The sequence below is a fragment of the Taeniopygia guttata genome, chromosome 8, assembly GCF_048771995.1.
Source record: "Taeniopygia guttata chromosome 8, bTaeGut7.mat, whole genome shotgun sequence".
Taxonomy (NCBI): domain Eukaryota; kingdom Metazoa; phylum Chordata; class Aves; order Passeriformes; family Estrildidae; genus Taeniopygia; species Taeniopygia guttata.
Genome location: NC_133033.1, coordinates 4805534 through 4821439, shown reverse-complemented (window position 1 = coordinate 4821439; position 15906 = coordinate 4805534). Strand labels below are relative to the sequence as shown.

At 57.1% G+C, this 15906-nt stretch overlaps 1 protein-coding gene across 3 annotated transcripts in view; it reads right to left on the bottom strand.

Moving 5' to 3' along the window:
* SSBP3 (single stranded DNA binding protein 3) overlaps positions 1-6238 on the bottom strand; it is a 54796-nt gene extending 48558 nt beyond the window's left edge. For all 3 annotated transcript variants that reach the window (XM_030278725.4, XM_030278726.4, XM_030278727.4), the window contains exons 1-4: positions 5986-6238; positions 5790-5862; positions 5540-5601; positions 4890-4974 (exon numbers count right to left, since the gene is read on the bottom strand). In XM_030278725.4, coding sequence (XP_030134585.2) covers positions 4890-4974; positions 5540-5601; positions 5790-5862; positions 5986-6041 — 276 coding nt within the window. In that variant the 5' untranslated portion in view covers positions 6042-6238. The remainder of the gene's footprint in view (positions 1-4889; positions 4975-5539; positions 5602-5789; positions 5863-5985) is intronic.
* Between the last annotated feature and the right edge of the window lie 9668 nt (positions 6239-15906).

The following is a 15906-nucleotide window of genomic DNA, read 5'->3' as shown; positions in this document are numbered from 1 at the left end:
CTCTGGGCTCTGACCTCCAGTTTCACAATGGAGCCTTCTCCATGAGCATCACCCGTGGAAAGGTGCTGCTCTGCAATGCCCTGGTCCTGCTGCTGGGCAGCAAGAAGTGTGGGAGCCGAGGTTGCTCTGTCATGACAGCCAATGCTGTTTAAAATATAATATTAAACTCATCCACCCTTGCATGGTACTCCAGCAAGAACAAGCTTTAAAGGATACCCAGGCTCACCAGTACCCTTAACTGGGAGGGAAGGCCGAGCCCAGTACTGCCAGGAAAGGGAATATCTGGATTTATTTATTTTTGTTGCAATTTTTTTTTTAAAGTGATGTGGAGTTTTGCAGCTGCTCTTGGCAAGCTGCCACTCCTGAAGGAAACTCCTCTCTCCGGTTACCTACCAGGGAAGCCTGTCCCTGCAGAGCAGAGCTGGATGGAGCCCAGACGGAGCGCAGCTCCACATGGAAACAGGAGAGAGTGGTGCCACCACTGAGCCACATGCCCAGGGCTCAGGCAATGCCTGTGGGGGCTCACAGGGACCACACAAAGCAGTTCCCAACCCCTATCCGTGTGCTGCACTAAGCCTGCCCCAAAAACACCTCCTCTCCTACACAACATGTTTATCCTACACAACACTGGCTGCACGCAACAGGAGAAGCTCTCATGGACCCATCACCACCACCACAGAGGTACTCATGGATCATCACACCTGCTGGTCACACCCTCACAGCCATGGGTGCCTTGAACAAGGCCTTACAACCTTCACTGGTCCTGGAACAAGATGAGACCCTGGCATGGCAGAGGAGACAGTCACACCAAACCCTTCATGCCTGAAGAGCATCCCTTCCCAGGGGTCCCACAAGGTCATGTCACCTGCCAGGGCACCACGCCATGAGTTGGCCACACAGACCCTAAGGAGCAGGTGGTGCTGTGACAAGGAAATGCTCCCCTGCAGCCCAAGAATACCCAGGTAGTGATGCTGGGATGGGGTGCCTGCCCCACACCTGGGTGGGTGTGTGATTGGCATTTCAGCACAGAAGAACCATCCCTAGGACACCTCTGTACAGCAAGCAGGCCCAGGTCGTCCAGCCTCTCAGGCTTTACCTTGTTTCCACTGAGCACACTAACTCCAGCAAGCCTGAATTCTCCATCCATCCATCCATCCATCCATCCATCCATCCATCCATCCATCCATCCATCCATCCATCCATCCATCCATCCATCCATCCATCCATCCATCCATCCACATGAGATTCAGAACCCCCCAAGATATCTCTAAGGGGAACTGTTTCAGATGGGTGAAAAAGGAGCTCTGTCTGTCCCCAACCAAGATAGGAGGACAAGAGCCCCAAACACACCATCTTTTCCCAGTCCAACCACCACACCTCCAGTAGCAACCACCCCCACTGCTGCAGAGCATTCTTCCAGACTCAAGTTAGAAAGAACTGCAGCAGCTTTCCAAAGTCAAAAACAAAAACAAATAAATCAATGCTTTGCGTTAATGGCAAGTTGAAGCCACAGCTTGGCAGATCTTGTGCTGCAAAGAAAATAGCTTTTCAAATGCTCCCAAGTGCAGGTCCTTCTCAGGAGGAAACTGGGGGAAACAGAACTAGGGAATGATGAAGTCAAAGTCTTCACCAGCTAAAGGCTACCCTGAATTTTCTCTCCTGCATGTTGACATGAGCTGGCTGTGCAGGCAGAGCAATACCACAAAAAAAGTATGTAGCAACAGTCAACTAGATTTAAGTTCATTTTCTGTAGCTCGAGGCCAAAATCGACTGAAGTGGTTCTGGTGATCAAGTTTTCTGCAATTCCCCTTTCTATGTATTAGCTCTTTGACAGAAATTCACTGCGGTATTTAAACTGGCAGTCATCACCGCTAACTCAAATTGTATTGGCTTTCACGGCGTTGAAATGCTCAACTGCGACCAGCCATCGGCCAATTCCCAGATAACGCGGCGGCTGAAATCCCCTGTCATGAGGAGCGATCCCGTTGCAAGCTCCCCGGCTCCGGGAGCGTGCCGGAACGCTGGCACGCTCGCCACGGGGCTTGGAGGAACCTAAATCAATGGCTACAGGTTGAGTTTTAGGAGTTGGTGAGTGCTCGTGGGGTTGTTAGCTTGGATAAACTCTTTGGATACAGGTGGAAGAGGATGATTAACAACCCTCCAACCAACACAGCTCAATATAGTTGTGTTAACAGTCGCACAGACCTGCCGGAGATGGAAGGGTAGAGCAGAGCAGCATTCCTCCTGCCTGTGCCAGGTGAATCCCCACTCCCATCACTCTTCTCCCAACAAGCAGCTTTCTACAAAGTCCCAGCAGGCTTTTGTCCCACCTTGGAAGAAAAACCTCAGCGGAAAGGTAAAAAGAAGTATTTCCAAGCACTCATAAGACCCCACAGTTTTCAAGGGTCCCCTCAACAAAAGAAAGTGGTGGGATTTCTCCTTACTTTCATAATTTCCTTCCTTTAATTTCTCACTAGAGATTTATAAACACTCAAAACCGGAGGGGGAAAATTGGTAATATGTCCTGCTGCTCCTAACAGTTTTCATACAGTTATGCTGGAAAATAAAGTGGAAATGACACACCATGCATATGCCACCCTGCTAACGAGGAGAACTGCTCCCCTTTCCCAAAAGGTTTGTGCCCCAGGCTAGAACCCCTCCAGTGCTGGCTCTGGGAAAGTGACATGCCAGGCTCCCAAAGCATCCCCTCTTTCTGTCCTTACCCTAGCACAGTCTCTGGGTTAACACACACCATATTTTGGGCAAACACCAAGCAGGACACATGGAATTTGCCCATTGCTGGCCAAGTGTAAATACAACGCTCTACCAACCTGGGGCAAGACCTAGACTGGGGTATTTTTAACCACAACCACCACATGAAGCAATTCATGACTCGCTGATCCAGCCCCATCTGGGGCTCATATCCCATTTTAGCTGCCACGCACCACTGATGGGTCGCTGGGCTTGGTGTTTGACACTGCCTACCACACTCACTGGTACCAGCAGCCTGCCCAGAAGCTGCAGAGAAACAAGGCTCTATTCACACTCCCATGGTTATCATTCGGTTCTTTGGTCAATATTTAAGTTTTGGCCAGGCAGGTCCCTCGCCCTGCAAAGTACACGCTGTGCCAGGAAAACACCACTCCTCAGAGAGGGACTGTACCCTGAGCATCCGTCACCAGCCACGCCACAGAGAAGCACAAGCCCTGTCTTGGGGCCAAAACATGCCTGGGGAAACCAACCCAGTGCCACCAAGCCAAAGCACAGGGGAGTGAAAAATCTTAGGAGTTACTCAAAAGGTAAAGCACTTGGGGCTGTTAGAAAACTGCATTACACTGAGAATTAAAAACAATCAGGATTGTGTCTATTTACTGTAAGCTTAAAGCAACGTGTATTAAAGAAGTTTATGCAAATCATCTAATGCACTCAGGCCTATTGTTAGAATTATTACCAAGCTAAAAAAAGATTAATTTCTCTAAATACACTAAATCCTCAGACACAACGAGGAGGCTGCTGTGGATGGAGCATTACCAGGTCTTGCTTGCTAATGTCATCTTCACCTGTGGCTCTGCTGCCCAAAGATCTACCTTTGCTTTGCTCCTGATGAGCCCATCTGGGCTCCCAAACTCCCCACAATTTGCCCCAAAACATTTAGGAAGCGAGCAGAAGCCAACAACTGCTGGATGTGCAGCTGGTTATCAGCTCTGACCCTTGGTTCAGGGGTTCACCATCTTAATCCGACCCAGTGAGAACAAGCAACGCAGACAGCGGCTGCAGGGATGGACCGACAGACAGACAAACCCCACCTAGCAAATACCCAGACACTTCCCACAAGACCCAGCGGAGTGGGAAGAGACAAGAAGCAGCTCAGCAGCCAGCCCAGCCTCTCTGGCACTGCCCGTGCCCCAGGGCGACCGCTGTGCCCAGTGCCAGCATGTGAGAGCGCCGTGGAGGTCCCCGAGACGCTCGCCCGGCGCTGCTCACCAGCAAACCCTCACACATCCCAAGCCAGGCATGTCGAGGCAATGAGAAACTTGGGAAGGGAGGAAAAATGGTTTCCATACCATAGTCTCCCCGGAGCAGACAAAACCAGCTCCTGCTACGAGGTTGAAACACACTTGACTGGGGTCCAAGCCCGCAGCCAGGTGACTAATCCTTTGATGCAAATTCCTCCCAACGCTGCGGATGCGGGTACACGGTACCCGTGTGCGGGACGGGAGTGGGCAGCCCACCCGTCACCCATGGGTGCCATGCACCCTTCCCAAGAGGGATTCCTTGGTAGACACCTCAGACTCAAGCGTGCCACCCCTGAAGCACCATCCATCCCTGGGTCATGATGCCACCTCTGCAACCCAAACCATGGAGAGCCAAGATGCACAACGACCAACCAACCACCAGCTTCAACAAGACAACACCTCTCCCTTGCTGGGATCAAGGGACGACTCAGGAAACCAAGGAAGCCCCCAGCCTTGCCAAAGGCAGGGAGATATTAACTAGGGCATTCAACAGTGGTTTGGGGAATTCCCTCTTCTCCTCCCCACCAAAATCCAACCCCCACCCATCGTGCAAGGTGCCCTCAGCATGGAACATCTCACCACCACAGTATCCTCGGCATGAAATATCTTGCCATATAAACGCTTTGTTGTCCATTGCTATGCAAAAGTTCTTAATTCTACCACTAGCCCGAATGCCTTTAAGTGCTTAAGATAAGTATCTGAGCTCATTTACATAATTGCAACATTATGAAATACTGTTCAGTCAAATCAGAACATTGCTGGTTAAAAAAACCCCACACTTTTTTTGCCAGTTGGTTACGTTAGGTTGGCTCCTGGTGCGCCGGAGCTCCCCAACGCCGTAATTACCGCGAGGATTAGAAACTTGTTACTCACGTAGTCATGAAAGGCTTTGGCTTCACTCGAATGTTCACAAGTGTCTCGCCTTTCGGGAGCTGCGCAGTACAGGTCCCAAAACACGCTGCACGGCAGGGAGAGATGGGAGAAGAGCAGTCACTCATCAGGGGTCGGGCACCCAGGTCAGCGGCAGTGAGCGGCTTCCCAGCCCCCGGGGCCCACAGCTGGGATGGGACCTCAGCTGGATCCAGCTGTGCATCCCAGCTTTGCGCTACACGGATCTGACCGTCAGCACTGGGGATGCTGGGCGCTTAAGGAAGCAAAACCAGTCTTCAAGGGGCAACACTTTGAAGGGATAACCCCCGTGGGACTTCAGGGACTTCTCCCAGCCTCGCACCGCCCAGCCCCGCTCCCCTGGGCGCCCCAGCGGCACCGGCACAGCCCGGTGCCTGCGGCTGGCCCGGCAGCTCTCCAGCGGGAGCCCTGCCCGCCGCTCCCGCGGGGCCGGGGGTGGCTCCGCCGCGCCTCGACGCCCGCGGGGAGCGGGAGCCGGGGCGGTTCGGGGCTCGCCGCCGCTGCTGACTCACGCCACTACCGGGGCTGCACCCCGCGGGGCCCCGCGCCACCGGCGCGCACCCCCCCGCCCCCGGGGGCTGCTCCCAGCCGCGACGGGACACCCCCGCACTTACCACCACCAGGAGTGCAGGAAGCCGGGGGGCTCGCCCAGAGTGATGTTCTTCTCCCACCGGATCTGCGGGCGAGAGGAAGACGGAGGGGGGGTGGTGGGTTGGGAGGGGGGGGGCGGCGCGGGTGGGGGGTGGTCGCGGGTGGGCGTGGGCCCCCACGCGCGGCGACCCCCCGGCGCCGCCGCCGCCCCGCGCAAGATGGAGGGCGGGCGTGCGGCGGCGCACAAAGGGCGCGGGGGGCGGCGGGGCTCACCTCGGACAGGAAGGTCTGCGCAGACTTCTGGGCGCCGACGTGCAGCAGGTACTCGTAGACGTACAGCGCCAGCCTGCAACAGCCGAGCGCCGGGTCGGAGGAGGAACGGGAGCCCCGCTCCCGCCCCGCACAAAGCCGCCCGCCGCCACCGCCGCCCCGCTCCCCCCGCCGCCGCCGCCGCCACCGCCGCTCTTACTTCTCCCGCGCCTGCCCGTCCGAGGGCACCGCCGAGCCCTTCCCTTTGGCGAACATGGTCCGCGCCGAGGAGGAGGGAGGCGGCCGCCGAGAGCCGCCGCTGCCGCCGGAGCCGCTGCGCCCGCCGCCGAGGGAGCGCCGGGGGCTGTCAGAGCGCCGGCCGCCGCCGCGCCCCCATCGCCCCGCGCCCGCCGCCGCTCGCTGCGCCCAACGCGCCGCTGGCCGCGCACCCGAACGTGGCCGCGCCGGGCGCCGCCCCCGCCGCCGACGGGCGCCCGCTGCCGCCAATCACGGCCCGGCGGGGGCGGGGCCTCCCCGCACCACGCCCCGCTCCGGAGGCGGCGGGCGGCCTCCCGCGGCGGGCAGGGAGGGCGGGCGGCGGCGGCGCGCGGTCCTAGAGCGCGCCCGGTTCGGCCCGCGGGCGGCGCCGCTTCCCCGGTGCGGCGCGGCGCGCGGGCCCTTTAAGGCGGCGGGCCGCGGCGCGCAGCGCGCGCTGATTGGCCGGCGCCGCGGAGACCTCGGAAGGGGGGACTTGAAACCGCCGGTCGGGGGGGCGCGGGGAGCGGCGTGAGGCCGGGCGGGCGCTGCCGCTCCGCGGCGCCGGGCGGGACGGACCCGGCGGGAGGGAGGGAGGGAGGCACGGCGAGAGAGGAGGAAGGAGGGAGGGAGGCGGACGGGGGCTGGGCACGCCGCCTGTACCTCCGGACCGGCCCCGGCGGGTCCCGCCCGGCGCCGCGCACCCCAGCCCCGCGCTGCCGGCGGTCAGCCCGGGGCCAGGCGCGCCCGGCTGCGCGGAGCCCTGAGCGGAGCCCGGGGCCAGCCAGCTCCAGTCACGGCTCGTGTTGGCCTCGCTGCCCTTAGAAACACGCGGGGAAAGCCACCCGGTGGGGGTCGCTTAGAGTGGGCTGTGGGCAGCCCTTCTGCCTCTCTCCGGGCAGCTCTAATTTAAAAGTCAGGCCTTTGCGCCCCTCGCCCCACCAACATCTGTTTCTGCAGAACCAAACTGACCACCGCTGGCGGTGCCCGTGGGGACGGATGTCGGAGCAGCACAAAAATAAAGGCTTCCAACAGCTCCTTCCCCCTGCCCTGGCCTCACCTCTACCCCCGAATGAGTGGCTGAACAAAAAGCAGCCGCTTGGCTGGGGCCGTGTGATGAGTTACCCGCTGCTGGAACCGGGAGGTTGCAGTGGAAACACGGGGATCTCGGGTGGGAGCGGGGCAGGGAGCCCCGGGGCGGCGGCGTGAGGAGCCGCGGGGCGTGGGAGGGACTCCCGCGGCGGCGGCAGCGCCGCGGCGCCCGTGGGAATGTTCACGGCCATCGGGACCTGCCCGAGCAGGGCCAAACTCGTTCACAGGTTAAATTGTGGTTTAAATTCAACTGGGGGGTGGGGGGGAAGAAAAAAATCTTGCAATGCGGTAGGTCGAAAAGGATAAAAACTTGCAGGAGTCCAAGATCGTCTCAGAAGAAAAGGAAAACCGGGGGCTTCGCCCAAGTTTTGGAATTTATGGTGGGGGCCGAGGTGACAGCAGCGATGACAAGGCAGGCATGTGGGGCTCTGCTCCATGCACGCCTCTGCAGCACAGACCAGAGGGACAGGCCAGACAAATCCCAGACTTTGTGTCTCCCAAGCCTTTGCATCCCTCTGCTCCTCTGCTGCTCTATGGGTTCAAAAATAACTGGGAGTGTCCCCTGGGACTGAGGCTATGGGATAAATCTGACCCTCCAGCAGCACGTGAGAAGTTCGCTAAATATCCCTGGTTAAAAATAATACCGCGATATCCTGTACCTCCTGCGTGGAGGTGGAAAGCACTAACGCCACTGGAATGATGGGCGCTGTGCCCTCGGCAGCAAAAGGACCTCTCTGTGCCCTGAATATTGCCCTGCCCTGCCTCTGTTCATCAGGAGCTTGTTTTCTTGTAACTCTGATTTTCTGGCATAGGTGAGTAGGCAAAACCCAGCCACTTCCTCTCCCCAACCCCTGGAGTAGTTTGGAACATGAAGCAAGCCCAGGGAAGTGAGATGGGAGACAGGATCCTTTCCTCTCCAGGTGCCTTCAGCAGTCTGGTTCCAGGTCTCCAGCCAGAAGTGGAGGATGTTTCTGAGATGCTCAGAGGAGAGAGCAGGCTGAGAAGGGAGGCAGAAAACCACCTCTGCTTTCCCTCCTCTCTTCTGGACAGCTGTAGTTCCCAGCTTTTTCTAGAGGAAACAGTCAAGAGCAGTTGATGAAAAACTTCCCAAAGTGGCACCAAAAGAAATTATCAATATTGCCATCCCAGGCTGGCAGAGCCCGACCTGCCAGCTGCCAGACTCTGGCACAGCAAGGGCGGAAACTCCCAGCCCGTGTGAATTCACCGGGCACCGGCCCTGCCTTCCCATCTTCCGCGACCTGATGATTAGAGCAAATTATGAGCTGGTGCTTTGGACCAACGTAGCTAAAGATCAGAAGGGAGACTAATTTCATATCATCACCACCGCAGAAGGCAATTAAGTGGCTCTGCAAAGTTTTAACGCAAGTTATGACAGGAAATTTAGGAAAAAATAAATCCCCACACCCAAAGCCAGCAGCTTCACCAAGCTGAGTTGCAGGAGGATGTACCAAGGCTACCGAGCGCTCCCAAGGTGTGGAGGACGACCTGTGGGCTACCTTACTTGGCCAGACTTTCTCTTCATCAGGAGTTTTTCTTGGGTTGCAGCAATTTAAGCACCAGAAGTCATTAAAAACCCCAAACCATCACCCAGCTGGTTGTTTTTAAACACCTGCCTGTGGATTTCTCCCAGCTGTTGGGGTGTCTCCTGTGCCGGGGCTGCGTTGCATGGCACCCACCTGGTGGGTACCCAACAGATCCTGTTCCACTGAGCCCAAAGGCAGGAGAAGGTGCCAGGGGAAAAGGCAGCATCCCCTGGGCACAGCAAAGGGAAGGCTCAAATTTACTGCACACTGCCAGCGGCTCCGCTGGGACTGCTGTGGGATCCCCGTGGGCTGGCTCCCAGTGGGCAGGGATGTGCAGCAGGAAGGACAGGTTTGGGAGGGAGTAGCTGTGGGAAGAGTGGCCTCTCCACGTTGCATATTAATGCTCCTTGTGCTTTAATTGCGGTGGGACCTCTCGAGCAGAGCCATTAGCATGCAATGCGGAGGAACATGTATTTTTGGGATGCATGCCTGGCTCACAGACTCTCAGCTGTGGGGAGGGGTAGGCTGTGGGATGCAGGGAGAGGTGTCTCGTCCCCCCCCAGGGATGCCGCTGGAGTCGCAGCTCCTTCCTCGAGCCCCTGAATCATCCCCGCTGCCATCTGCTGCACCCTCGCTCTTCCCCACAGATGTCCTTCTTCCTTCCCCAGAAGGAGATGAGAACTGAGGACAAGGTGCCAAACACTACTTCAAACGGCATCTAATAAAACACGGGATTAATTTCTTCTGACTGGTGCTCAATGGCTCTGATTAAGCAGAGCAGGATTTAATTAGCTTGTTTGGACTGCCTCGAAGCCCGTGCCAAAGGTGGGGGAGTCTCAGTAGTTGGGTCTGACCAAGAGCTGATGCAGGACCTTCCCGTGTGAAGAGCAGAACCCACTGCCCGATCCTTCAGGATCCTCTGACCACCCTTTACCACCCAGGATGGGTGCCCTTGGCTCTGCTTAATCCCAGTGATGCACATGGGGCAGGCACAGGGGAATGACAGGAGCAAGGTGGGGTTTGCTGGGGGACACAGGTTGGTGGCCCCACCAAGAAGACACTGCTGTCTTCCCCAACAACATCTCTTGGCACAAACCAAACTTGCCCTGCCACCAAGACCTTGAATTTAAAGTAACCCTGTTCTCTCCCTGATTTACTACCAGTTGCTGGCTCCTTTCCTCTCCCTCCGCCTGTCTCCTTTAACCCATTTCATTATCTATGCTAGCTTAGGCTTGTCTATGTGGGAACATCATGGTGAAGTTATTGCAAAATAGATGGGCTGTGAATGTAAAGCATGGCAGCTATTCCCCAGCAGCTCCCTGCGTGGCAGCTCCAATTCCTCACCCGCAGTTCTGCGCTAACCTCGGCTGCAGGCAGGCACTGCAAAGTGTGGAGCAGGAGCGCCCATGTGGGACACAGCTCCTGGGCTTTCCCCAGGGAAAGCTGGGAAACCATGCTGCATTCCAAACCCAAAATGTCAGACCCTCGTTACCCTGTTTCCCTGACAGTGTCACCTTTGCTCGCTTCTTGCCAGTGCCAGCTGCTCTGGGCGAGTCTGGTTCTCCTTGTTCCCACCTCTTTTGCCACTAGCCTGCATCCCCCTGCAAGGGACATTTTGCAATGAAATACCTCTCCCCAGGCAAACCAGCATGCAGATCCTGCAAAGTGACAACCCCAGCCTGGCTCCCAGCAGTGCTGCTGACATTCCCATGCGGTGCTGTGTCTGACCCTGCTCCTTCCCTGTGGCTGAGCTCTGCTGGGGCCAAGCAGGGCACTGGCATGAAGTGAGAATGCCTCAAGAGGTTACATAGAAGTGCTGCCTGTCAGTCTCCTATGACAATGGCATAGCAGGGACCCTCCCAAGGGGTGCCAGCAGAGCTGTGTATGCCTGCAGACCCTACAGATGATGGGATGGTGCCTGTCTTAGAGTTTTCTCAGTTATCCCACAGGACATCCTCCAAGCTGTGCCCGATGCCAGCCATTCTCCAGTGAAGGGTTGCAGCCTCTCCAGAGTAGCAGCAGTTTGCAGTTGCCTTGGGAGCCAGCAGAAGCCCCACTGCACCACCTAAGTATCTGCAGTTCGACACCAGTGGTTTCCTCACGCCCCTGCCCTCGGCAAGGAGGGGTTTAGGCAGGGAACAGGCGCCCAGCCGGCGTTGTGGGATCTAAATCCAGCTCTGCTGGGTCTGGTTTTGAGCCTCCTCTCTCTGCTGGGGCAAAGCCTTTGGGTCCTATCTCTCCTGTTTCTTCTCCAGGCTGAGTCCCTTATCTGTCACCTCTTCCATCTGTCTCCGCCTGATATGTGCTGCCAGCAGTGCCCTGAGGCAGCCACCCCCTCCAGCGCCCTGCAATGGGGCCAGAGCACCTCTGACAGAGGGTGACCTTGGCTTTTGCAGCAGACCTTCCCCCTGCTGCCACTGGCCCCGTGGGTGCTCCCACAGCAGGGTGGACCAGTGCCAGGTGCGTGCATGGAGCTGTAAATCTGCTGCGAGTGCTGTGACAGTTTGGGTACTTATTTTAGCAGCCTTATTTTAGGTAAAAAGCTGCTGCAGGGTGAACTGTGGTCCAACTGGCTCTGCTGCCCACGAGGGTTTCCTCCATCACTCCTGGCAGTTTTGTGGGGGAAGGGGGATGTCAGGGCTATAGGAAAGGCTTTCCAGTCAGCAGGCTGCCATTGGAGCCAGTGTCCTCAGGGACACTCGACTCTGCAACATCCCCCAAGGTTTCAAACCCAGCTCTTGCTGCTTGGAAGGCTTGCTCTGGCTCTGCTCATGCATGGCCACCTTGCTTCCCAGCAGGCAGTGAGGAGACCTGGCTGGTGCTCATCCATCCCCTGGTCTGCAGAATGCCATATGGAACAGACTTATCCCCAGGCCATAGATCACACTCCAAAAGGAGCCCTTTCTTGCTCCCACACGGCACTGAGCGCCCATTTTTCTAACTAAAAAAACCCCAAACCAACCCATTTTATTAAGCTCACGCTGCTCTGGCTTGCACCTTCACTTTGTCATATGGAAATGCTGTGACTGGCTCTCCCCCTGGGACCTTCATGCAGGGAGCCACTTCCCCCCCACCCAGATTTTACCTTTACTGTTTTCAGTGCGGTGTCTTCCTTCTCCCTCTGAGCACTGACTGCTCATCCAGCCTGCACGACTTGCTGACCCAGCACTCCTGCCCGCTCCTCCATCCGTTTTGCCTCCACACGTAATGCACTTTCATAATCTTCCCCAGGAAGGTCGTGCAGAGCAGGTCACGCTGCCACATCGGGGGCTGTGACCGTGCAGGGGTCCATCCCCGTGCACTCCCTGGGCTTCCCTCACCATCCACCCCACTGCTTGGCCCAGACACCTCTAGGGATGTATTTTTGGAAATCCCAAAATACCTAGTTAGAGGGCTGCCTGCAGGATAGATGCTCCTGTGTGCCGGCCCCGCTGTGCCGTGTCACTAGTCCTGGGTGTTTTGCACTAAGCCAGGCTCAGTGCTTAGGCTGCCCACAGCCTCCCCACATCCTGGCCCTGCTTACTGCCAGCAGAGGCTGGTGACTGCCTGCAACAACAGCCCAGATGTGAACCCCAGCCCAGATGTGAACCCCAGCCCAGATGTGTACAACAACCCAGATTGGGAACTGCAGCCCAACTCTGCCAATGCCACTAGCTGAGGGATGTTTTGTGCCAACACCACTGCCCCAGTGCTTCCCTCTGCTCCCAGATTTCTTCTGGGGCCTTTGCCATGCCCACAGTATGGCCACGGCCACTGCCATCATCCCACCCACGGAGAAATAGGGGATCCATTGCACCAGACCCGGCCAAAGCCTTTCCTGTTCTGATCAGCAGAGGTGTGGGCTGCTCACCACAGGGCCTCGTTAGCTTAATGAATGAATTTCAAAGCTGGGCTTTCAGATGACATTTGGGCTTACAGCTTTGGGCAAAATACTTCTGGAGCACCAGGCTAGAACGCCATCTCCATGTCTCCAAAAATCCTCATCTTCTGGTTTCTGAGTGAAATAATAACCAAACCAGGAGACTCTCATAAAGGAAATCAGCAAAGACAACTACTTTTATATGTGCGCTTAAGTATTTAGGTCAGTATTTTTAGAATAAATAGCCGTGGGTTGGTTCCTATCTTTTCACTTTCATTTTTCACACTTCAGCTTCATTTTCCTGAATCTGGTTATACTGAAGCAGCAATTGGGTTTTGCAAAGCACTCACACCTACCAGTGCACTGACCTCACTGCCTCCTGCTTCTCCTGGCTCCTCTGGCCTTTCCTTCTCCTCTGAGATATCACCATGGTTAGGAGCTGTATCTGTCCCCCTCTGCTAGAAAGATTTCCCCACAAGCTGGTGAGGGAAAAGAGGAAATGGGGTGCAGCGGGATCAGCTCTGCAAGGGGGTGAGGATCTTTGCTGGTCTGACCCAGGAAAGGGATGCACGAATGCGCTGCCATGGCTCACGCTGGATGTGTGTGGCTCCCTGCACGTCCCCAGTCCTGCTCCCAGTGCCATCCAGTCCCTTCCTGCTCCAAAGAGAGCCCTGGCCACGAGCTGGGCGTTGCACCCTGCAGCCTGCTATTAAAAGCAAACCATCTAGAAGAGTCCTTCGGAGTGAAAGCAGCTTTTAAAGGAAACATTGGCAGCCTCGTTTGGCTGCAACAGTGCCTGCTTTGCTAACGGCCTCCAAAATTAGAAGAGGCTCAGAAACTTAGGATGGATGTTACTGCAGCAGAGTGGGGAGGGGGTATGAGGGCGAAGCTCCAGCCTGCTCAGCCTCAGCTGTGCTTCCCCAGGAATCAGGATGCTGCTCCATAGCTCATTGATACAACCTTTTTTTTGGGGGGGAGAAGAAAAGATTGGCATGGGAAGAGAGCATGGGGCACAATGCCTGGCCAGCATGGAAAACCCGGGCATGCACGTGCTGCTGGAAGAAGCAGCGATCTCTGCTGTGCTAAACTCGCTCGGTGGGAGCCACGGAGATGTGCCAAAGCCTCTTCATGACTTAGCTCCTAATAAACACACTGCAGATGGGAAATGAGCCTTTGGCTTCCCCCAGCGTGGGCGAGTGGCGAGCTCACCCCGGTGATGCCCCAGCCCTACAAGCTGTGGGGCACAGGGCACGTCCCTGATGGTCCCTGGAACTGGGTCTGGGCTCCTGCCTGCCCTGCGTGGCCCCTGGGAGAGTTTTTCCTGAAGTAAAACCTTCCTCCTCCCCGGCTCAACGGCCGCTTCACCTCCAAGAGTTATTCACAGATAAACTCCATAAATTTGGGGGACAGCCATTTTATCACTCCTGGCAGCTCTGTGCATTGCCTGACACTAGGTGAAGCTGCACGAGCTGGGAAGGGATGGGAAAACCAGCTCCAGGGAGAGCTGGAGCTGGGATGCCTGGCCAGGACCTGTCTGCTCTGGGACAGCTGGGGCCACGGCCGGCTGGATCCTGCCCCAGCTCCTGCTGCCCACCTGGGGTTTCTGAGGCTTTGTTAGACATAGGGAGGCTTGAGAGCAGCAAACCTCCTCCTCCTCCTCCCTGCCTTGCCTCCATGGATGATTTATTTCGACACGCGACTCCATCCTGTTTTGCTGCATCACTCCAGGCACTTTATTGCTTCTGGCCTGGGCTGGCGACATCCCTGCACCTATCCCTGATTTCCTGGGAGCAGAAAGGAGCCCTCAAACCCCTGCCACTGGACTCGTCAGGATATCAAAATGCTCCCAAGTTTTGGTGGTTAGTTGGCCTTTCCTGACCTCCCAGAGCAGCTTCCCTTCTCCTGGCCCCTTCCTTGAACTGCTGGTCCATCACTGCCTGGCAGCTTGTACCCAGGGTTCTTTAGGGTGCACATTGCTGGGAAGAAAGCCTGTGCTTGTCAGTTCACTGGGAATATTCTGCTGGAACATCACCTGTGAAAATAAACACTTAAAAAATATTTGCATCCTTAATTGCGCCCTGCGCTTACCCTCTAAAGGCTCTGTGAGCCCCCATAGTGACATGGCCCTTATCCATGGTGGGTGTGTGGGCAGTGTGCTCTTGCAGATGGACATCACTGCCATCCTGGCTGTACACAGACCTGCCTGCCACACTGCACCCCAGCCTGTTGCAGGACTGTCCTCCCACCAGGCACCGCTGCTGGCAGTTTGGATGTTGAACTTTAAATTTGACCAAGCTATATAGGTCGTTTTATTTTCATGTTGCTGCCAGCCTGGTATTCCTTTTTCCCATGGGAAAACCATAACTCCATGATGACTGGGGAGGATGGGAGAGGGGCTTACATCCAACACACTCCCTGCACCCCTCCAAAACTACTCCCTTCATATCACAGCCTCCCTGGAGTGCTGCGCACTCATTGAGACCGGCTGGATTAAAAACCCCCCGTCTTCTAATACGGCTTTTTTCCCTGTAAACCTGTGAGCAGGAAGAACCCCCTCCTCGTCTGGGCGAGATTTCCACACCTCAGTGGCGGTGGCGAGCGCTCTGCATGGCTCGCATTCAAATGAAGCCGGCGCAGGCAGGCGGGCAGCGGTACCGGGGGGCTGCCGCCCATCCCCGCTGCCCACCGGCCCCACGGCCGCGGAGCCGCCGATGTTTTTGGGAAGGAGCATTTGCCTCCCGTGGGGTTGGGGTTTGTGGCTCTGGTGGGAGCTGCGGTGTTGGGGTTTCCTGTTTACCCGCGCAGCTGTGCCGGCGGTTGGAGGGAGGTCGGTGTCGGCCAGAACATCCCCGGTGCCAAAGCATCCCCGGTGCCAAAGCATCCCCGGTGCCCTAAGTGGCTCCGGGGTCTAAGGGCTGCGTGCAGAACCCCAACCAGCAAAACGCCTTTTAATGTAGGCAGCAGCAGCAGCAGCGATCCGCTGGTAGAGGCTGCATGCGCATAATTAATTAAATTGCATAATTAATATCATTGCATTATTCATAAAGGCCTGGGGGGCGTCCCCACCATAACCCGGGGGTGAGTGCCACCCTGGCCCGGCAGCCCAGGACGCGGAGGCGAATCCCCGCGGCCGTGGGCACGCGTGGGTGCGATGCCCTCCCGCAGGGCAGCGGGAAGGCCGGCAGGAGGGTGGGCAGGAGGGTGGGCGGCAGGGCCATGTCCCGGTCCCGGTCCCAGTCCCGGTCTCGGTCCCGGCCCGGTCCCTTCCCCCTCAGGCCGGTCCCCCCCGGGGCCGCGCGGCGCCGCGCGGGCGGGGCGGGGCGCGGAAGGGGCTTCTTGAAACCGCCGCGCGCTGATTGGCGGAGCCGCGCTCCGCCCCGCCCCCTCCTCC